This window comes from Callospermophilus lateralis, chromosome 12 (assembly GCF_048772815.1).
Source record: "Callospermophilus lateralis isolate mCalLat2 chromosome 12, mCalLat2.hap1, whole genome shotgun sequence".
NCBI lineage: Eukaryota > Metazoa > Chordata > Mammalia > Rodentia > Sciuridae > Callospermophilus > Callospermophilus lateralis.
This window is the reverse complement of record NC_135316.1, coordinates 109,384,726-109,408,440: the sequence shown is the minus strand read 5'-3', so window position 1 is coordinate 109,408,440 and position 23,715 is coordinate 109,384,726. Positions and strand designations below refer to the sequence as shown.

The 23,715-nt window shown below is 50.4% G+C and overlaps 1 protein-coding gene and 1 pseudogene across 1 annotated transcript in view; both read left to right on the top strand.

The window, feature by feature from the left end:
* Rab20 (RAB20, member RAS oncogene family) overlaps positions 1 to 22,459 on the top strand; it is a 29,243-nt gene extending 6,784 nt beyond the window's left edge. The window contains exon 2 of the mRNA XM_076872655.2: positions 21,422 to 22,459. Coding sequence (XP_076728770.2) covers positions 21,422 to 21,954 — 533 coding nt within the window. The 3' untranslated portion in view covers positions 21,955 to 22,459. The remainder of the gene's footprint in view (positions 1 to 21,421) is intronic.
* LOC143411802 (large ribosomal subunit protein eL27 pseudogene) lies at positions 114 to 7,295 on the top strand (annotated as a pseudogene).
* Positions 22,460 to 23,715: the final 1,256 nt, after the last annotated feature.

Genomic DNA, 23,715 nt, shown 5'->3' with positions numbered 1-23,715 from the left:
TACTTCACTCTCCTGCCTGCACACATTTCAGAAGAGCCCTGGGGGATGGGTGCAGAGTGGATAGACAACCCCCAGAAAATGGGGTGAGGGGCCGAGTCACTCACTTGGCAAAGATGCATCCAGCCCTTCCTCAGGGCGAGTGGCCGTACCCAGATGAGGCTTCTGGGGCGCCTCAGGTCGTGACGGGGTGGCACTCAGCCTGGCAGCTGCTGTGGCTGAAGGCAGACCACCTGGTGGGTCGAGTCCCCTCTCTGCCCCAGGGCATTGCCAGGCTTTACTGGCACAGCGCCACATCCACGTGCTGTGGGGCACGGTGGTGGCTGCACGTGTCCGTAGCAGAGACTGGAGTTCAGAAGGCCAACGTCTTTACAACCCACCCCTGCAGGAAGCTTGTTGACCCTGGGTTGGGTCATGTGAAGGAGAAAACTCTTCCCTAAAATGTTAGGAACAGAAACTTCCCCGAGTTTGTCTTTGGCGATGCTGGCAACGCCTGTTTCGCTTGAACTCCACACAGCACGTGTGCACGGCGTGCTTACTGAGCCGGTCTGCAGGGAGGGTCAGGGCCTGGGTCTAAGATTAACAGCTCCTACAGAGAGGATTTGGAGAACATTCCAGATTAGGTTTGGGATCTAGACGTTCATCCTGCAGACCCTGTGCTGGGAGGTGGACCCATATCCTTCTCTGCTGGGACTGGGGCACCTTTAGGGTGCAGGGCTTCCTGGGCACAGTCCTCTGCCTTGTTGACTAAGCGTGGTGACCTGATGTGTGTGGGTGGAAAGCCAGGTGAAGAAACTCGAGTGTCTTGGTTCAGCAGGGGTGATGGCAGGAGTGGTGGCAGCCACACCTCACTCAGAGGTTTTGGAGCCTGGTGGAGGCCTGTGAGCAGCTCCTGGGTGAGAGGCTTGGCCCACAGCCCCCTGTGTGTGGGGTGCCCTGGAACCCCAGGTGGGGAAGGTATTTACTGGTCATAAGCCAGTGGGTCCAGGAGGAACTGGGCTGATTAAGGTCAGCTGTGCTTGTAAATTGTCACCTGAACCACAGCAAAAGCCTCTAGGAGTGCTTTATCTTGAAGCCCTTTGGGGAATAGAAAATGGGGATCACAAATTCAGCTTGCCTCTGCCTCATTCAGGGACTGGTGTGACTTCACCTCTGACACAAGCACATGTTAAATGACTGTTTATTCTTAGAGCAGTGGCTTCCTCTCCATGATGGCAGATGCTCAGGGTCAGGCAGGTCTGCCCTGGCTCTGCTCTGGTCCTCCTCGTGCGGGGGTGCCGAGAGGCTTTCTGGGGGGCTGCAGACCCTGCCACTCCTCGCTTGGAGCCCCTCCAGCCCCTCCTGCCGCAGCTTCCCCAGGTCTTCTCGGCAGGCTGTCGCCCAGCTCTGCCCAGAGCCCATGGAAGTTTCCCCATCTTTCAGTGTCACTCTTCCTGCAGGGCTCCTCACCTGGCAGCCTTCATGAGCAAGGAGGGGGCAGTGGCGAAGGGTGGATGTTTCTGGAATAAAGCTGATTGACAGACTGCAAGTTCTTCTAACAAAGGCCACTCAGATCAGAAGCTGTGCATGTGAAGCCGTCTGTGATGCACTGCTTTTTGAAAGAGGGCGAGGGGTTGCGATTGGTCTTCTGCTGGTGGTTCTGAGATTTTTTTCCAACTCCCCATTGTTGAATGGCCACTTTATCTCCATAAATTCCCCAAAGACCCCTGTTTAGAGGGGAGCCCCTGGCAGGCGGAGTAAGCTGCAGGTTGATTGCCACGGGGCGTCTCTGCATCTCCCACGCTGGGGCGACACACTAGTGGGAGTCCTCCGTTGGCCAGAGCACTGACTGGTGGGAAGAGAAGCTGTTTTATTTAACCAGTAACAAAAGACCTTTCTTTCTCAGACACTCCTATCTTTATTGGCAAAATAGCTCCTGGTGGGAGTTGGGGTCCGGGACTATCAGGTAGGAGCAGGAGCAGCCCCCGGGAACCTGCCCACGCCCAGACAGCTTCAGCAACTCCCACCCCACGCAGCTTCACCTCTACCCACTACTTAAACAGCAGCTGCATTTTTCTTTGTTATAAGGAGACTCCTGGTATTTCTTGTAAAAGAAAGTTTCTATACCACATTCTTTGGAATTTAAGCTGTGAACATTCAGATGTGTGGACAGTTCACATGTTTAAAGGCTGTTTTGAAGGACAATGTAGCCTCTTTAGACCTGAGCTTTTTACAGCTTGGAAGTCCTGCAGCAGCCTGGGACATCCTCAGACTCCTTTCTTGGTCACTATTATGGCCTTGCTCCTCCAGGAATTAGTGAATGTGTATGTTTACATACATGAACACCGGAATCGAATCCATCACTACTGGGAAACATGGAGAAGTTGTTATAAACATTGGCTTTTTCCTTTATTTCTGAAAGTTAGGGTGCACTTATACATTTTTGCCAAATACTCAATGGTGATTAGAATTTTATTTAGAATCCTTAAGACATGAAAAATTTCCAAGTAGGGCATTTACTTAAAAAGTCATGGCCGAAGTGGAATCAAGTAAGTGAACATGAAGTACAGCCCTTGAGGGTTGCTTTGTGTCCTGCAAGTCCAGTCAGGGCATGCTCACAGGCTGGCATCATGGTGTTGCCGGTTACTCTGCCTTACATGTGATTTAAAATCAAAAGACTGTTGGATCACACAGAATGTGTCATTCTGAGGTGGCCTGATTAATGTACTGTCTTTATTTTTGAATTTTGTGGATCAATTTCTCTATTTTGGAAGGTTCTTAATTTTATTTGAAGGCATAAATGGTTGCTCTTGTAGTGAACTTATACTTCATAGAAAGCTCTTTGTTGTTGGCTTCAGATCAGACTTGAAATGTTGACCTGTATTTGAAATCAGTGTTTCTCGAGCTGTGTCTGCTGTACTGCTTTTGAGGGCAGCTCCACTCTCAAGGCAGCCTGTGGGCTCCTGTGACCCGCTGGGATCCACCTCCTGCCCTGCAGCCTTGAGATTCAGGCTCCACCGCAGACTTTGGCCACATCGTCACTGCGCTTCAGGGTACTTGCCCTGGGCTGGAGACTGCTCCAACCCTTTGTGTATGGTCACTGAGTCCTGGCAAGTTCCCCAAGTTGCAGCAGAAGGTTGTTTTCTTGGAGTTCCCGGGAAGCCAGGGTGGCTGAGCTGGGGTGTGAGCTGGGCAGAGGCCCCAGGGTTTGTGTTCTTAATCACCAGGCTCCCTGCGCCCTTCCCAGAAGTGACAGCATTCTAGAGTGAAGCAGTGGGGAAGAGTTGCCCAACCTAGTGTTCCTGTTCACAGTATCACAACTACAAATTACAGCACCGTCTTTTTAGTGCCCAGTGAACCGAAAAACTACTGCCGTACCCAGAAGTGGTGCATTAGAGGCAGCTGGGACCTCAGGGCTGCCTGTCTCATAACTACAAGGCTGGTGCATGGAAATGCCAGTTTGGTTCTTAACCTCACAGAGTGACATGCACTTCTCACGTCTGTGGTATGCTTTGTCATAGATGTGAAGGGCCCATTACGTCATGGGAAAAAGGATGACATTTATTTTATGGAGTACCTTCTCAGGAGCTAAGGAATACTGCAGAGGCTGCAGCACTTGAGTGAGCACAGAAATCAGAAAAGATACCTTGGGAACAGTAGGAAAGACACTTTCCAGTTATCCATAAGGGGCTGGGGCTGTAGCGCAGTGGTAGAGTTCCTGGCCACCACGTGTGAGGCACTGGGTTCAGTCCTCAGCACCACATAAAAAATGAATAAATAAAGTAAAGGTATTGTGTCCATCTATAACTTAAACAACAACAACAACAAAAGTCACCCATATTACCTGTCCCGTGCTTCAGGCTCCAGGTCCATCTGAATGCCAGGCTGACCCTGCAGACTCTGTGGCAGGCCACCCAGAATGGCTTTCCTCACCAACACCAGTTCATAAAGACAAGTAGGTTCCCCCCTCTCCAAATGCACAAGGGGAAAAGAAAAACAAAAACAAACTTGAGACAAGTGAAAACGGAAACCCAGCGAACTGACATTGATAGGTTTCTAAGTTCTTTTTTTTTTTTTTTAATTTATTTAGTTGTAGATGAACACACAGTATCTTTATTTATTTTTATGTGGTGCTGAGGATTGAACCCAGTGTCTCACACATGCGAGGCAAGCACACTACCACTGAGCTACAGCCTCAGCCCCCGTTTCTAAGTTCCAAGGAGAAAGTTTATAGGTATTAAATAACACATTAAGAATGAGAGCTTGCAGCATTAAAAGAATAAAACCATGACATTTGCAGGTAAATGGATGGCGTTAGAGAAGATAATGCTAAGTGAAGTTAGCCAATCCCAAAAAACCAAATGCCAAATGTTTTCTCTGATAGAAGGAGGCTGACTCATAGTGGGGTAGGGAGAGGGAACATGGGAGGAAGAGATGAATTCTAGATAGGGCAGAGGGGTGGGAGGGGAAGGGAAGGGGCAGGGGATTAGTAAGGGTGGTGGAATGTGTAGACATCATTATCCAGAGTACATGAATGAAGACACAAATTGGGTGTCAACCTACTTTATATATAACCAGAGATATGAAGAATTGTGGTATATATGTGTAATAAGGATTGTAATGTTAAAAAAACAAGTATATGTATAAAGTCATGAATTGGTGTGAACATACTTTATACAAAGATATGAAAAATTGTGCTCTATATGTGTAATAAGAATTGTAATGCATTCTGCTGCTGTATTTAAAAAAGTAAGATTAATTTAAAAAAAGAAGAAGAAGAAAACAAAAGCAAGACCTTGACGTAGGCCCAGCTGCTTGCTGTCGAAAAGATCAAGTTCACGAAACCCAGGAAGGTGGTGTTGGTCCTGGCCGGACGCTTCTCTGGACGCAAAGCTATCATTGTTAAGAACATTCATGATGGCACATCAGACTGTCCCTGCATCCATGCTCTGGTGGCTGGAATCGACCGCTATCCCCACAAAGTGACAGCTGCCCTGGGCAAGAAGAAAATTGCCAAAAGGTCAAAGGTGAAGTCTTCTGTGAAGGTTTATAACTGCAGTCACCTCCTGCCCACAGGTGCTCTGTGGGTATCCCCTGGACAAAAGATGTCTTTAGAGAGCCTGCTCTTAGACGTAAGGCCAGTAGGGAGACCAAGGTGAAGTTTGACGAGGGGTACAAGACGGGCAAGAACAAATGGTTCTTCCAGAGCTTCAGTTTTAGATTTTGTTGTTGTTGTTGTTCACTATCATTAAAAACGAAATTCTAAAAGAAAAAAAAAGTGAGAGCTTGCAAGTAAACAATCTACCTTTTACACTTTAAGGAACTAGAAAAAGCAGAACAAGTTAAGCATGAAGTTAGCAGACAAAATTGGCAGACCTTTAGTTGGACCAAGAAAAAAAAAGAAGACTCAAGTAAGTGTTAAGAGGAGACTTTATAGCTGATACACACGAAAGTACTAAGAATCGTAAACTCCTATAATTGAACACTAACAGATTGGCTAACCTAAAGAAATGTATAGATTCTTAGAAACACAGCGTCCCAAGACTAAATCATGAAGACAGAGAATCTGAACTGACTGATGAAAGAGATTGAATCAATAATTAAAAACTTCCCAATAGAGAAGAGCCCAGGCCCCGATGGCTTTGCTGGTAAATTCTAACAAATGTACAAAGAAGAATTAACATTAATCTTTCAAATGTTTCCAAGCATTGAAGAGGAGGGAAACTTCCAAACTCATTTTAGGAGGCCCACATTATCCTGATGCCCAAACCAGACAAATAAACCACAACATTACAGACTGATATTCCTGATGAACATTGATGCAAAAATTCTCAATAAAATACAGCAAAATGCCCAGCACAATAAGAACATCACTTGCCACAATCAAGTGGGTCGGACCTCTGGGGTGCAGGGATGGCTCAGCATATGTACACCAGTAAGGAGGTGCATCACTTCAACAGGGTGAGGGGACTGAGACCAGATGTCACCTCAGTAGGTGCAGAAAAAGCGTTTGAGAAAATTCAACATTGTTTCATGATAAGAACATTTAACATCATTGTGGCACGTGCCTGAAGTCTCAGCCACCCGGAAGGCTGAGTTTGGAAAATTGCTTCAGCCCCAAAGTTCAAGGCCAACCGGGACAAAGTAGTGAGACACCCTCTCAAATAGAACAAAAACAAACCAAAAACCTCTCCACCAACTAGATATAGGAGGAACAAGTACAGCACAGGGTTTAACAGGCCAACACACAGCACCCAACACATGTGGGGTGAAGAGCTGACAGCTCCTCCTCAGATCAGCAACAAGATGGGTGCCCCCTTGCACGGCTTCTATTCAGCATGATCCTAGAAGTCCTAGCCAGAGCAATTGGAGAAGAAAAAACAAAGGTATCCAGATTCGAAAGGAAGAAGTAAATTGCCTTCTTTTACAGATGACATGAGTTTATATACATAGAACAACTCTAAATGCTCCACCAAAGCACCATTTAGACCTAATAACAAGTATAGCAAAGTTCCAGTATACAAAACCGTCAAACAAACAAGAATCATTTGCACTTCACTACATGAATACAAGCTATCTGAAAAAGAAATGGAGGGCAAAATCCCATTTATAAGTAGTACCAGAACCAAATTCTGAGGGATAAATTTAACCAAGGAGGTGGAAGATCTATAAACCAAAAACATGAAACATTGGTGGAAGAAATTGAAAAAGACATAAGTGGAAAGATGTCCCGTGTTGGTGGGTTAGAAGACTAAATGTTGCTAAAATCCCTGTACTTTTGAAGTGACCTACAGATTCAGTGACCAACACAAACTCCTGAAATTCACGTTGAAACTAAAAGACACAGAATTGTAAGGAAAATTAAAAAAGGAGACCCAGAAATAAGATGCAGAGGCAGGAGAGAAAGAAGGCAGAATGGCAGCGAGGCCAAGCTGCCAAGCTTTATTATACCCATAGGTTACTCTAGGTCATTGGCATCATTAGTACACACTGTTCATTGTGTTACTAGCAGGTTACAGACTTAGTAACTTATACAGCTTGTTCCTGTTACATACCAAGTTGCAATATGCAATGTTAGGAGTTGTGTAGCTCTCAAGAAAGTCGATTGTATAAAGTTACTGTTATGTGGGCAGATTTAGGTTCAGTGTAACACTGTGGTTTTCTAACAAGAGAGTCCCTATGTTCCCAGGAGCTGTGTGCCTGAGATGAAGGCGGAAGCTGATAAGACTGTAACACAGAGCTTCCTCGTGAAGGACATCCTACAGCAGCCAGGCATCTCGCGTCTTTGCACGAAGTTTCCCATTCGCCAGGCATTCTGAGTCTTTGCACAGAAACTTCCTAGCCACTAAGCATGCCACAGTCACGAAGTTTATCAGAGATCCCTATCCCAAACACAAAACTCCTACACAGAATGGTCAAAGCAATCTAGACCAAGAAGAGTAAAGCGAGAGGCTTCATACTGCTCGATTTTAGAGTAACACGGAGCTCTAAGAACCAGAACAACATGGTACCTGCGTGAAGTCAGGCACACTGATGGAATCCAGAAACAAATCCATGCATTCATGGCCAGTGGGGATTTGACCAAGGTGTCAAGAGTACACAGTAGGGAAAGGACAACTCTTCATCCAGTGGTATTGGGAAAGCTGGAAGCCCATGTGCAGAGGCAAGATGGTCCTTTGCAGACCATACACACATCAACTCAAAGTGAATCAGAAACATAAGCCCTGAACCTAAACTACTAAAACTTAAGGGCAAAGCTTCTTGATTTTGATTTGGGTAATGATTTTTTTTTTTGGATGTGATTCTAAAAGAAAAAGTGGACCAATGAGATTACATCAAGCCAAAAGCCTGTGTGACAAAGGAAACACTCCACAGAGCAAGGAGGCAACTCAGGGAATGGGAGAGAGATCTGGAATCCACGTGTCTGTCACGGGGCTGACCCAGACCCACAGGAACGTGTCAAGTAGCCTGTCTTTTCCGTAGTGTTTGTCCTTGGCACTCTGCTAGGTTCCACTGGCTGCCAGTGCAGGGAACCTGGGGACACCGTGGTCCAGCTGCTGGGAGGCAGTCACTGCGGCCTTCCATGGCTCCGAGGGAAGTGGTTCTTTAGATGCAGTGGATGGCAGCTTCCAGGGCACAGGGCAGGGAACTGGAGACTCAGACCAGGGTGTGCCAGGTTTCAGTTATGCAGGGTAAAACATTCTGGAGATCATTGTACAACGTGGTGACTATAGCCAACAATCTGGTATTGTGTATTTGAAATTCACTAAGCAGATAGATCTTAAATGTTCACACACACACCGTAACGGAGATTTTTTAAAATTAGCTTGGTAGTAGTAATCATTTCACAGTGTGGGCATGTAGAGCAAAATATGTTGTATATCTCAAATATATGCAATTTTTATCGTTCAAATTTATCTTAAGAAAATGGGGGAGATTAGTATTCTGACAAAAATCCCTAACACTCTACTGTTTGGCCACTCCCTACTCAATCCATAATCACACATAGCCCCCCAGGAGCTCGCCCTGTTCTTGAGCAGATGGGCCAGCCCCTTGGATCTCTGCTTCTAGGTCTGTGAATGTGCACACTAATAGTGGGGAGGGTGAAATGCAACACAACAGGTGTGTGCACACCTGCCTGGCACTTGAGTGGCCTGTCAGTGAGCTCTCGGCCCTTCTGAGGGGACACTGGCTGGCAGGTGAGAAACCGAGGCAGACCTGGGCTCTGCCCAGGGAATGACACCAGCACCGAGATTCTAATGGTGTGGCACTTTCTAACCTGGCTGTGTGTCCTTGAGGAAGCTTGAATGCCACCCAGGTTTGCGGGCCTGGAACTCCAGGCAGAGATCTTGGGTTCTCAAAAGTGAGGACGGTGACCCTCACATATCCCTGTGTTTGGCTAAGTAGCCCTGTCAGGATCTGCATTAGTGCTGTGTCTGAGCTGATCGGTTTCTGGATGATTTGAGGATACTTTGTTCTCATTTATTAAAGCTTGTTGACCTGCTGTTTACTTAACCAGGCACGTTTCTGTAGCAGTTGCAAAAGCACATTCCAAACGTAGCCAATTTAAAACCCCATTAACTCTGCTTACTGACCACCAAGCTTCAGGGCCCCGCAGTTGAGGGTGCAGCCTCTAACCCCTGGCACATGCCACCCCCTGGCTTTCTGTGGCTAGGATGCCTGGGGCTGTTCTGTACATGTTACCTGTGGAGAGGGCTAGAGGCAGGCAGCAGACTGGGGACCTGCCAGAGGGTCACCTGTTAGTTTCATCAGTTAGACCTGTTAATGCTGCCCTTCCTCATGAGTCACTGAGCAGTGCCCAGACTGCTTGCATCTTTGAAGTTACTGCTCTAAGTGAGGTCTGTGGGTGGCAGCAGCAGGAACACAATCAGAACTGGCATTTTAACCAGATCTCTGGGCAGTGCACACTGCAGGTGGACTGAGGGCTGTGCCAGGCTACCACAGCCCTGTGCAAATAAGCCAGTTGTTGAGAGTAGACGGGTATAGGGGTCACGCCATCCAAGTGTCTTGGTGTTCTTCATGAGTGCTAGTTGCATATGTTAAGGAGTTTTTGAATTGTGATTTCATTCATTTTATGTATATATATACACACATACACACACACACACATACATACATATATATATAAATAACAACGTTTACTGTTGTAGCCATTTTTTTTAGATGTAAAGTATTTTATTTGTAAATGGTGATCTTCTAAATCTGAGTCCACAAATTCCAAAACCCATAACACTCTGTATACTTAAAAAAATTCAATTTTTGCCAACATCAGGTACTATTATATATAACAGAAAACAACAAAAACCCAGTAGGACAAATACTGGCAGGATGTCAGAATTTTGCACAATAGAAGAAAAATATTCGAGAAACAAATTTCATACAGCTATTTATCAAGAGAAAAATATATACAATTGATTTATTCTGTAAGATAAAAATACATCATGTCATATACATGACAGGTGAGGCCCGCAGCACTGTCACGCACAGCTCAGCCCACGCGACTGTGCGCGTACGTCATCCTCCATTGTAGCCATTCTTAAGTGTACAGTTCAGTGGCCTTAATGGGGTCAGTGATGAGCGTTTAAAGAACCTTTTCATCTTCCAAACTGAAATCCGTCCCCATTAAACATTAACCCCTCCCCCCTGCCCTTTGCACCTGCTGTTCTACTCTCTATCCCAATGAATTGGACAATTTTAGGAAATTGTTTTAAAATTTTACTTTTACAATCCAGCATACACAATGTTGTTATATTAAATATGATAAACCAAGTTCTTATAGAAGACTCAGTCATGAGTGATTGAGGAGTGTCCAGGTGGTCCCAGGATCCTCGGCAGGCATTTCGGATCTTACGATGTTTGTCAGTGGGTATGTACTTGTAAGGGTAAGGGGTGCTTTATTAGATGTTGTAAGGGGTGCTTTATTAGTCTGGTGAGCAAGATGAGCATCCTAAATACCTGCAAAATCCTGTTTCCTTGGAATTGTTAAGAAAAGGTTGGAAGTGCCCTGTCACGTATTTCTCAGAGCACTTCATACAGTGGAGAGGGAAGAAGGCCCTGCGATTCTGTATGGCAAGCTGCAACAACTAGGACACTCGATGAAGTGTTCCAGGTAAGAGGCTGTTCTGATGACAGTGTTTCAAGAAAACCCTTTTTAAATTTAAAGCATTTTTAATGGGGTATTTGCAGTTCAGTCGTGGCTTTGGAACAAGTTAAGACTTGCTTTAAAACAGAAATGATTTAGTTTCTTGCTTCAATAAAAAGAGACTTTAGCCAATGACTAAGTATTTACTTGATAAGCTCATTCTAAAATTAATTACCACAGAACAGCACAGTGTCTGCTGGAGCTAAAGCCGACTGGCTCATTAATATGCTGGTATGAGAGAGTTTTTGTTTTTTAAAGCTAAGTATGTTATGTAAGTGTAGTTTTGGATTTGCTTCTCTTTTCTTAATATTAGGCTGTTAAAGGACTTCTCTCTGAGTTATTTGTCTTGTTGTGGGATTATTTTTAGTAAATTTATGCCTAAAAAGTTTGCAGTGATTTGAAAATTAAGCTTATTTTTATTATGTAACCATTTTTCTCAGAAGCCCCATCATTTAATCACAGGTCTGGGATTAATGTGCAATTGATCATTTGAGTGATAGCATGTGTCAGCTGGATGTGACACTTCAGATTGTCAAGTAGAAGTGACAGCAGTGACACATGCTGATTTGAGTGAAAATACACTGGCAGGAGTATTTCGGTGTAAAAATGAATTTGTTTCCCTGGAACACTCTGCCTCTCTTCTGTAGAGGGCCTTTTTCATTAGTTGGCAATATTTTGGGGTTTAGATTCTTTTATTTAGGAAAGGAGAACTCTCCTTGTACAGACTGGACTTGGATGACTGTGGTGACGTATTTGCTGACTGACCAGGTAGCCCAGTCCTTTGGTGCTGATTCTCCTTTCCTTAGCAGAGGGAACCCTTGGCTTCCTCCAGGAGAGAGCAGCTCTCCTCTTTGTCAGCAAGAATGGCCCCGGCTCCTGCCCTTTAGTGGCCACAGACTGTTCAGAACAAAATTGAAGGAACAGTAAGTGTGGATGATTAGCAGATTCCTGGGTCTGAATTATCAGCCTATTTAAAAATGTTCCACTAATCACTTCCTTGCTTGATTTGTCTTGAAGGTTTAGTTCTTTCTCCTGGTGGAGAATCGTCACCATCTTGCGGGTGAGTTTCTCCTGTTATGCTTCTTGCTGCTCAGCTGCCCAACCCTGGCTTGTAGTCCTTTCTGGGCGCGGGGTTCATCAAGTTTTTCTTACATGGTGACATGGCTGTCATGGGGCTGCTTGCTAGCCAGGGACAGTGGAAAGGGCCTGGGGATCTTCACCCGTGGGCTGGGTCGTTCCTGCCTGGGGTTGATGAGGCTGTACCTGCACCCACAGGGACAGTCCCTGAGAACAGTGGGCAGGTCGGCATGCTGCTGCTCTCCCCCTGGAGGAAGCTGGAGTGGGAGCTGCTGCCAGGAGAAGCTGCAGGCTCCTTGGTGCGGCTCAGCCCCCAGCTCTGCTCAGCCCACTGTGTATGCCTGTGTCAGCTTCTCTCCGGGGGGGGGGGGGGGGTCGCTCCTGATGCCCCACAGGAGCGTGGAGCCAGCTGGGTATAGAGAGGTGCTCACTGTGACTAATACTCCCTGCACTCACTGTAAGAACTGGAATACCATACATCCAGAATAGGAACCTGGCACGTCCCTTGTGCTTGCTGAGGGTGTGGCTCTTTACGTCTGAGTGACCCTGGGCCACCTGAGCTCTTTGTCCACCGTGGGCTGCCGGCTCCTCGAGTCTGTGGCAGCGCCCCCTCAGTGCAGCTGCTGCCCTCCCGTCTGCTGGTTAGTGCTGGTCTTTCTTGAATGCCCTTCTCTCTGGTCGCCACCTCTTCCTTCTGGATTTCTCAAGGAGGACAGAGCTGGGCTTGGGTGGTTGTTCCTCACTGTGTGAATCAGATTAGAGAGCGAAGGTCACTGCTGACTGGGGTTGAGTTACCAACTGTGAATTGAGGCAGTGTTGGCCATCCCTGCCCTGGGGAGACTTCCTGATCTCCACTTGCACTCAGGAAGCGGGCGGCTCGGCCAGCTTTGGCTGGGGAGAGGGCACGTGAGTTTGGTTACGCAAGTTCAGGGTCATCTGAGCCGTCCTTATCTACTTCTGCTTTGCTGAAGTTCATGACCGTCTGGCTGTGCCTCCTGCTCTCTGAGGGAGGAGAACTCCCTGGCCCGTCGGAGCCCTGCACGTCACTGGTTGGGGGAAGGGAAGTCTTGATTTCTGTTCAGTTTCTGGTCCTCACTGGGGAGGTGGGGGCCGAGGGTCTGCGGCTTGGGCCGTGCCATGGGGCTGGCGTTGCCGGTGACAAAGATGAGCAACAGGGGCGGCTCACCAGGGCCCAGCCTCTGGCAGTCTGGAGGCTGGACGTCTGAGGCCCAGGTGCTGGCAGATCCCTCTCCTCCGGAGGCCCCGTTCCGCTCCTCTCTCCCCTCTGCCGTGGGTGCTCACAGTCCTGGCTGGTGGGTCGTCACTTTGGTCTGCCTCTGTTTTAGGCGGCTTCTCCTGCACTCACCCCATCCTCTCCTGTATGTCCGTCCCTGTTACCTGCACTTCTCATAGGGACACCATCACATCCCGTTAAGGACCCCATTTCCAACTAAGGCCACATTCACAGGTGTGGGGATTAGGACTTGGATGGACCTTTTCTGGGGGTACAGTCCACCCCGTAACAGCGGGCACATAATAAACATCTCATTTTTGAACACTAGGCGGTGCTTCCCGGCATGCTGGCCCACCTTCAAGGGGAGAAGTGGAAGCCAGCCACTGTGTCCTGGGTGCTGGTCCCCGCCTGGGGTTAAGGGCGAGGCGCAGTGATGCTGGGAGGCCTGCACTAAGGCCGGACTGTATCTGGCCATCCACAAAAGAGCCAGCTGCCTCAGGTGGTTTGTGGCAGGACCTGGGCTGTGAGGTGCTAGGGCAGGCAGAGGGTGGGAAGTAGAGCCCAGAGCTGGGCCTCGGCCTGTGGGTGAGACTAGGGAGAAGATGGGGGCTTCCTAGGAGTGTGAGGATCAGTGAGCCGAGGCACATGGAGCCGTGGCCCACCAGGTGTAGGTCATCTGCTGCCAGAGCTTCATGGCTCCACCACGCCCCTCACAAAAGGTCCTTGAGTGTCCACATGTCTTGAGGACTGTGCTTGATGCCCAGGGTGGACATGCTGCCTGTGGCTCTTGCCTCAGAGAACTTGCTCACATGGACACTGCCTACGTGCAGCCACTGACCACGTGCGACTGGAACACTGGGGACGTGGCCATATCCAGTGGGGGCGTGGTCCTCACATGAGATGTACACCTGACTTAGAAATGTTAGTACCCAAAAGGCCAACTTGGTGGTTTGATTTATCAATTCTGTAGTGCTGGGATGGAACCCAGAGCCTTGCTCATGCTAGGCAAGTGCTCTGCCACCACACCCCATTCCCAGCCCTGTCTCTGGAGTTGTATGCGGACCAGATAGTAAAGTAGCAGTATTTTGGCTGTGTTGAATAAAAAGTAGTGGAATTAATGTCACCTATTAGATTTTAAAATGTGGCTATCAGAGAACATTAAATTACAGGTGGGGCCTATTTTATATATTTTTTGGATGTGCTGGTCAGCCAGTGATGAACAAGAGGAACAAGAGGAACCATTTCATGCACATTGTCACATCGTCACATGTCAAAAAGCTGGAGTTCTTTTTTTTTTTTTAAGTACTGGGGATTGAACCCAAGGTGCTGTACCACTGAGCTACACCCCCAGCCCAGTCCTTTTTTTAATTTTATTTTTGAGACAGGGGCTCACTAGGTTTCCCAGGCTGACCTGGAACTTGAGATCCTCCTGCCTCAGCCTTCGAGTCACTGGGATGGCAGGCGTGTGCCACCGCGCCTGGCAGATTAGACGTGTCTGTAACAGTGAAGGGACCAGGAGGGACAGCGCTGGTGCGCTTTGTGCAGCCTCAGCCTGCCACTTCCCGTGGGCGAGCGGGCCACTGAGCAGCCCCGTGCAGGAAGAGCGAGCCAGAGTGGGTGCTGCCAGGGAGCTGGGAGCGGGCTGGGTCCTGGAGGGGGCCTGGGGAGAGCCCAGCATTTTGGAGAGGTCATGGCCACATGGAGGGGTGGCTGCAGAGGGTGGTTCTGGGGCACGGAAGATGGGCTGGAGGGGCAATGGAGGGGCACAGACCAGGCCAGAGGTGCTGCCCTTGGCCTCCAGGCAGGTCACGGTGGTGAGGAAGGCGAACACGTAGAAGTTTGAGGAAGAGTTGATTCCCAGTCCTGGGACTGATTGGCCACGAGGAGGTGGGTCACCCCCTTGGCTCTCGTCCTGGTCTGGGGTGGGACTCAGGGTGAGCACAGATTCACCTGGAAAGGACTGTCGGGGTGAGGAGGAGGCCAAGGGGCCTGGGGGCCTCTGAGCCAGTTCTGAGTGCAGACGGTGGGAGAGGCTGGTTTCCATGGCTAATGGCCGGATGGATGGTGCTGGCTGGATGTGCTGTGGGAGCCGACAGGTGAGTCACACTGAGGCAGGGCTGGGGTGGCAGGAGAATCACCTGCCTGGTGGTGGTTCTCGCCTGATCCTGTGCCTTATGCCTGGGGAGTTATGGGCTGTTGTCCAGCACTGTTCCCAGGGGTTCAGATTACCTGCCTGCCTGCCATCTGTGCATCTGTTTCAGAGGCCCTGGGTGTGCTGATGTCCACCACCTGGGTGGCCAGTGCTCATGCTGCAGAAGGCCTAGAAGGTGTCAGATTCCTGCAGATGCTGTGAGGGATTCCTCAGCTCAGAGGTCAAAGTCCCAGCCAGGCGTCAGCTGAAGGCTCTAGGGCAGGAGGGTGTCCCAGGCCATTCCCACAGCCTCCAGGGGCTCCTCAGCTGTGGCCACTCCAGTCTCTGCTCCAGGGTATGTCTTTTCTGAGGATAGGTGTCATTGGATTTAGCGCCCACAGGGAGGTTCAAAAAGTGCTCCTCTGGATTCTAACTTTAATTGCCTCTTTAAGGACAGCTTTTCCAAATTGGATTCCATTCCCAGGTTCTGTGGACACATTTTTTGGGATCATTAGGCAGCCTGTGCAGAAAGGTTGAAGGCTATGAGAATTTCCTCTTATGGGAAAAAAATATTAGGAATAAAAAAGAATAAGAGGAGGTCACTTCAAAACCAGGAAGAACTCAAAATTTAAACTTCTTGCTGCCTTCTCCGCCTCCCATGAGAGACGCCCCTGCGCTCCCCAAGAGCCACACCTTTCCTGGCACTGGAAGCCGGCACTGGAAGCCTGCCGAGCCTGGAAGGAACATCTGGTCTGCAGTTCACCCTGAAGCCCACAGCTGGCCAGGGAGCTTGCAGCAGGGGATTTCCGTCATGGGACCTGCGTTTGGAAAGAACCGGCCTGGACGGCGGGGCTGAAAGGCACCCTCGAAGGAGAAGTAGCCAGTTGGGGTCAAAGCGATACTTTCAGTTTTCTGAAAAGCCCCTTCTCTTGCTGTTCCTCCTCCCCTTGGGCACATGACCAGGGTGGTACACTGGACTATCCATGTCCTTGTCCTAGGGAAGGACCCATGGGCCCTAGGCTGCCATTGATACATGCCTGTCTCTGTGCTCTCTGTGGAGGGAACGGGGCCTCAGAGGGCTGCCGCGATGGTGGAGCAGGGGGCCTGTCCTAAGAAATGAAAGGTCACTCCAAGAGTGTTGGTCAGGCCGGCTTCACCAGACAGACAGACCAGTGGGGTGTGTGACCACGGGCAGGACCCTGTTCTGTCTGGGCCGAGTTCTTCTCCTGGAACTTCACCTTGCACACAGGGCCTGCAGTGGGTTGGATGGGGCCACCGTGTTCTGGAGGTCCGAGCCTGCCTCCGGGTCCCAGTGTGTTAGCCCCCTCTACAAAATGCCATCACAGCAACATCCAGATACCACTGGACAGATCACTGGCCCCGTGGGCTGACCGAGTTGCCGTGACCTGTCATGGGTGTCAGCGTGGCCCGTTGGCTGCTCATCTAGAGTGCTCAGTGTCTGAGGAGTCCCCCAGAGGCCCTCACCCACTGGCCTCTCACTCTCTTCCCCTGGGGCAGTGGCTGTGCCCCACAAGGGCCCAGGAAGCCCAGCTGCTTTCGTGAGCCTGAGGGAAGGTGTCACCCCTTTCTTCCTGTGACACCAAGAGCCTTGACCATCTCCTCTTGGCCAGTGTGCCTGGGGGTGTTGCTCCCTGGACCGTTCCTGTCAGGCGGTTGGAGCACAGCTGCGGTGGGATGGGGTGCCCTCACCTGTGGACCTGTGGACGTGGGTCCGGGCTGTGAACATCCGTCGCAGCTCATCAGACCCTGAGAGGGATCCACGGGAACCTTCCTGGCAGCATTTGTGGATGGAAACTGGGAACGTCGGGGACCGGTTTTGTTTAAAAATATTCCCGCAGGGCAGCAAGCCCTCTTGCTCTTTGCCGCGGCCCTGGCTCTGGCGTTTGTATCTTGTCCCCTCTCCGGGTGTGTGCATCTGTGTGTCACCTTCTTCTCAGTGCCCGTGATGGCTTTGCGAGTGTCCTGCCAGTGGGCCATGGGATTGAGACTGGGAGAAGCGGTTCTAGGTTCCTTTCCTCCTGTGTTTGCGACTACGTGTCCTGGCAGGTCAGGTGTCAGCTGAACCACAGCAGTGCATGTCACCAGTTGCCTGTTTATCTGTGGTGCTCGGATGTGACCCAGGCTTCCCGGGTGTTTGGTAGGTCCTCTGCCATGTGAGCCCCCCAGCCCTGTAGCTGCCTTTCACTTCTGCTTTCAGACGGGAAGCTGGAGACTCCTGTTCTGGGGTCACGGCCAGCTGGGGAGCCCCTGAGCCCTCTCCATGTGGGGTCTGAGCACCAGTGTTTTGATGGCTAACCCCCCCAATGTCTAGAACGTGTGGCGGGGTGGTGTGATTTCTGGCCATATCCACATGTCAGTGGTTTTAGACCTTTTAGACAGAAGTCACAGATGCGCTGGTGAGACTGGCTGGCTTTGGGGAGGCAGTAAAGCAGGAAGCCGTCGGGCAGTGTCAGTCCCCTGATGGCGACTGGGGTTGCTGAGGCGCTGACTCCCGTTTTCCTCATCTGTGTCTGGACCATTTTTCAACCTCTAGGACCAGGACCAGGACCAGGACCAGGGAGAAGGTCATCCTCTGAGAATAAGAAAAATGCAGGGCTCCATTGGCTGCAGACGTGGAGACCTGGAGACTCCACTGGAGACCATTTGTACTGACGAGGAGACCACAGGCGGGGTCTGTCTGGGTCTGGGAGGAATCTAACTCAGTTTATTTAATAAACTCTCAAATAGGGCTTAGCGCATGCCAGGCACGCTCCTAAGCAGTCTGCCCGTGGGACTTGATTCAATTTCTCCGCCAATTTTGACAGGTGCTCTGGGGAAACAGAGGCTCCTAATGGCTTTGTGTCTTGCCCAGGCTCACAGTGTGGGGACTGACTCTAGACTTCTCTGGAATCTGTCTCTTTAGTACCTCCTGCCCGCACCACCCCCAGGGTGGATCTTTGCCTGCATTTTGGAACTTCCAGGTAGATGGCCACTCACCATTAATGCCCATGTTCCTGGCAGAATGCCCATCAGGGGACAGGGGACAGGGACAGGCTTTTCTCCTGCCAGAATGTGCCACTTCAAGACCCCGTTGCCTCGCTCTTGTTGGGAGGGAGGTTGGACCCAACCCAACTCCCCGGGTTGTCTGGAGCAGTGTTCCTGTCTGGGCTCCATTCCTGCTGCCTGCTCTGTCCTGTGCCTGGGTTTCTCCCTGGGTGAAGTCAGGGAAGGGGAAGGCCCACTTCGTGGTGCTGGGGAAACTGTGTAATAAACCTGGAGGACCCACCACTGACCACACGTAGCTCTGTCACTAACCAGGAATCTCCTGTACCTGGTGTAGGGAAGTGACTGTGGGGACGAGCAGTTCCTTCCCCATCAGGATGACAAAGCTGGTGTCTGGTTCCCCGTTCCGAGCTGGGCTGGGTAGGCCATGGACCCCCGTGCTGGCCCCTTGCAGCTGCTCTGGACTCCCTGGTGAGCTTCCAGTCAGTTCCGCTGCAGATCTGGAGTCTTTGCAGCAGCATGCTTGAGCAGGAACCGGAGCACTGTTACAGATCCCAGGTTTCCTTTCCCCGGGGACGATCAACATAACAAGCCTGAGTTGGTGACACAGGGCTGGACGGACCATTCTGGAAATGTTTCCTGAACAAGTTGAACTTGGGGCTGTCGTGGGCTGCAGCTTCCATTGGGGCCCTGTGGGCAGTGGCTGGGCCACTCTTGCCAGCCTGGCTCCGCTGACCTGGCTCCTCGGCTCTGACCCTCTGCTGTGTGGGCTGAGCTTGAACCAACTTGAGAGTTTTCTGTGGTGTTCTGGCCCAGGAGACGGCTTAGTTCCCCAGGGAAGCTCCAGTGAAGGAAACTACTGGGATTCCGCGAGCTTCAGCTTCAGAATGGATACTTAAGAGGGCAAGGGTGGGATGCTCTGTGATAGGGCAGGACTCACAAACTGCCCAGTGCAAGCTTGTCCTTGCAGACAGGAAGTCGGTGTCCGGAGAGGTGGAGGGGCCATTCATAGCAGGCGAGCAGCTGGTGCCTGGCTTTCTAGCTCAGCTTGCATTCACAAACCACTGGGAAACTTATTGGGAGGCTTGGCTTCAAATGCACTGCAAATTTGGCAAAGCTGATGTGCCAGTTCAGGTCTTGTGACTTACCAATTTATCTTCATTGCTTTTCATGCTTGAAATAGCAACCAGGGTTCCCACTGACATTCACTTAGCAGTAAGTTCAGCACCTGTGCTCCGTAGACCAGCCTGTCCTGTTGTAGACTTGCCCCACGTTGCCAGAACGAGCTAGCTTAGGACACCCGAGAGCAGCCCAGGAATTCCCTTAGCAGTCCTAAAGGCTACAGATTACATCTAAAACAATATTTAAGAATTTCAGGCAGGGAAACTACTTGTAAATTGTAAATCTACAAGCTTGGCTTGTAAATTCTTTAGCTTGGTAACTGCATTTAATTTGCCTATACTGGTGAGAGGAGTGGTCAACATATTATGTGGATTGAGTGGCAGCCCCATATATGCCCCATGCCGGCTGGCATTTGGGATTCTTGTTTTTTCTGTAGTTGCTCCAAGGTTTTTTTTGGAACAGTTATTTCATTTTTTTAGTGTTTTTTAAAAGGCGAGTGGAAAACTATTTTAGGCACACGCATTAACAGAGTTCTCTTTTTGTCCCGAATGAACTATGTAACAGAGACTTGAAAAAAATTCTTCCAGGGTCAGTGGAAGAATGTCCCTGTTCCTTAGTTGCTCTTGTGAAATCTGGTGGTAGGAGCTGAGGACATTTTTCACAGTTGGAAACCTCATGATCCTGGTTGCTATCTACAGGATCAGCGTGTCTGAAATAATTCCTGGCTTGTGGCAACCATGGGGAAGCCTTTCACTTCTTTTTGTTTATTAATTACTTACTAGGGATTGAGCCCAGGGGTGCTTGACCATTGAGCCACGTCCCCAGCCTTTTTAATTTTGAGACAGGGTCTCACTGAGTTCTGAGTGCCTCACTAAGTTGCTGAGGCTGGCCTCAAACTTGGATCCTCCTGCCTCTGCCCTCGGGGTTGCTAGGCTTGAGGACATGTGCCACAGCACCTGTGCTCTCCTTTTCTGAATGTCTGCAGTTGCCAGTTTCTGTAGGGTCTTGGTCATTGTCTTCCGTTGTGGGGAACAGATAGGACAGCCTGCTGTTTCTGCCTGGCGGTGTCCAACATAACGTGACTTGAAGCCTGAGGGGAATTGCCGTCCACACTGATCTGGGAGGTGAGCTCAGGGAAGGAACATTGCTCTTTGGTGCTGGATTCCAGAGAGCTCACCGCTTGCCTCCGGGGGCTCTGTGCCACAAACTACACAACTCTGCCCAAGATGGCTCTTCCCAAAGAGGGAGGCAGCCTGGGACCCTGAGAGATGCCATGTTTTGGCTGTAGGACCTGCCTAAGGGTACGCACCTCCAGCTCCTGCCAAACCAGCCAGGCTCCTCGTCCAGCTCGCCTCTCCCCAGGTCACTCAGAGAGCGGGGAGTGGAGGGCATGTTCATTTGTGTTTCACTGTTAACCTGATCAATAGTGAGGCCCAGCAGCAGGTCCAGTGGCTGCTGTGACTTTGGAGTGGTGATGACCATGACTCCGGGGAGGTGTCTGCAGCAGCCATCGTGAGTCTGGAAGCATGGTCACTCCCGTGGATGAGAAGTGAGCCTCATGACCTCTTCCGCAGTTCACTGCCCGTGTTCACAGAAGGACATGCACATGGTGTATGGTGGCTTCCTAAGAGCCTGTCCCCATGTGCAGTGAATATGCCAAGGTCCCAGGGACACCCCAGTGAGCTGTGGGTGGTACGGCTCTACCTGCTGGGGCCTCCCCTGTGTGTGTTGTGAGTGTGAACCTGTCCCAGGGAGGCCTGTTTGGACTCGGGTTTGCTCCTGCCTTGAAGAGTGTCCTTCAAACTGTTCTCCACAAGGTCATGCTGCAGGCAGAGGTAACAGAATTTTCTTAGCAACAGACTTGCTTGGTGCCACTTTAGAACCTGGCACAGACTGTGATAGCAAGAACTGAGGTCATGCAGGTAGCATTGATAAACAGCTTCTGTTAGAATTCCAGAGGCCTGGGCTGCTGGGTCAGCTTCAGTGGGAAGCTTGAGCCCTAGTCAGTTACCTGCTTTCCTGGGCTGGCTTCTACCTGGACATGGGGTCCTGGTTGGTCACCTCCTTCTGGTCATTGATGCCTCAGTCCCAGTTCCAGCCACGTCTGGAGGCCGGTTCCTTTAGGGGCAGGGTGGGGGAGCTCTGTGCAGTGTGGCAGGGTGTTATGTCCTGAGATGAGCAATAACCCATCTGTCTTCCCCTGTCTTCCCACCAGGGCGAGAGCAGTTCCACGGCTTGGGCTCAATGTACTGCCGGGGGGCAGCCGCTGTCATCCTCACCTACGACGTAAACCACCTGCAGAGCCTGGTGGAGCTGGAGGACAGGTTCCTGGGCCTGACGGACACGGCCAGCAAAGACTGTCTATTTGCCATCGTGGGGAACAAAGTGGACCTCGCTGAGGAGGGGGCCGCAGAGAGTGGGGAAAAGGAGGGGCATAACCCCAGCAAGGCTGGGGGAGGATGTGCTTCCCCCAGGGTGCCCAAGCAGGTGCAGCTGGAGGACGCGATGGCCCTTTATAAAAAGATCCTCAAGTACAAGATGCTGGACGAGAAGGACGTGCCGGCTGCTGAGCAGATGTGCTTCGAGACCAGCGCCAAGACGGGGTACAACGTGGATCTCCTGTTTGAAACCCTGTTTGACATGGTGGTGCCGATGATCTTACAGCAGAGGGCTGAGGGGCCGCCGCAGACTGTGGATATAACCAGCTGTAAGCCCACCAAACGGACCAGATCCGGGTGCTGTGCCTGACCTGCAGAGGGCCTTCCTGACCCTTGGTCTGTGCACGTGGGAAGCCAGCTGGGGTCAGAAAAGAGCACAAGAAATCAGGGAGTCTCTGTATAGTGCAATGCACGAGGAGTGCTACTAGTCACTGATGAAGGTCAGCGTGCACAGGCGCCTCCGTGTGCCAGGAGGTGGGGACAGGAACGCGCCACAGAAACTGCAGGGCCAGGACATGGATGCTGCCTCGCCCGCTGCCTCTGCGTCCCTGGTCACACCTGTGGTTGGTTTCCGTCCTCAGGTCTGTCCCCTGCCTGAGACCTGCCCTGCACCCTCCGTGGCCACCACATTGTGCAGCTTTATGCTTGCTGCTGTTCTGGAACTTTCACTGTGATTTCCTTGTGGTCCTCCCCTTTGGTACTTGTACTTTGACACCTTGTGATAATGATTCTCCACATTTAATTTATACGAAATCAGGAATGCCTATTTTATATTGGTTGAAACAGTGTGCGCTACACATTTTATTAAAGATGATTTTGGGGAAAATCGTAGTGTGGAGACTGGACTGATTTGGATTTTATGTGAGCCCCAGGGGCTGCTTGCTGGGGAAACTGCTGGTGAGCCTGGCCGGCTTCTGTTCCTTTAAAGCCACATCAAATCCATGCAGGTTCCAGAATATATAGACTGGCCCATTGCTGAGCTGTGAGTCCAGTCCATGGCTTGAAAACCCATGATGGCAGTCAATCTGTTGGTCTGGTCCTGCTCAGGTCTGTTTGGGCCTCATGTTCCCAATTGCCACAGAACCCCGCTTGCAGTTCTGCTGTGGGTGGCGGTGGATACTCTTGATCTAGAAGCTTCTAGACAGAGGAGTCATAGAGGGCAATTTCTGCTTTCTTAGGAACTTTTTAGTGTGTATGTGGGGTACCGCGGATTGAACTCAGGGGCCTTAGACCACTGAGCACATCCCCAGCCCTAATTTGTATTTTATTTAGAGACAGGGTCTCACTGAGTTGCTTAGTACCTCGCAGTTGCTGAGTCTGGCTCTGAACTTGTGATCCTCCTGCCTCTGCCTCCCAAGCCACTGGAATTCCAGGTGTGCGCCATCACGCTCAGGCCTTTCTTAGGAATTTAATTGAGAGTGAGCAGGCTGGACAAGGAGGCAGAGTGGGGTGGAAGCCAGTGGGGATAGCAGTGTGTGCGGGCAGTGGTTCTGCTCTCTGTGGGGCGTGTTTGCTAATTTTGTTGAAGGCCTGTGGTCTGGTTGCTGGGTTGCTGCAGGCCTGGTTCACCTGCACCTGTGAAGTGAGTGTGCTCGGGTGTGTGGTGAAGCCTGGCACTGAGGCAGTGCCAGGCAGACCTGCATGTGTGCCGAGACCCCTGCTGAGCCTCGCCTGTGCAAAGGATCCCCGGGGTCCAGACTTGTTTTACAACAGCACACTGGAAACTGAATGTGAGACAGTTTGATTGCTTTTTGTTGATTTGTGGGAATTTGCCTTTGTAGGGGCAGAAGTTGTATTTATTTTCCAAGATGTGCATCTGCTGTGATAATCTAGGAAACACGCACCCAGAGACACCCTGGGCTCTTTCTTTGAAGCTGTGCAGGAAGGGTGTCCTGTGATGTTGGGTTGCAGTTCGAGCTTGAAGTGGGGGTGAATTCCAAACTCCTTTCCTCCTGAATGTTACGATTCGATTTTCCACCTCCGAGCACCAGGCCCTTGTTTTCTTGACTGGCCGTGTGTCTGGTGGCTGGTGTGGGCGGATAGCACACCAATGCCACGTACTCATGTTGCC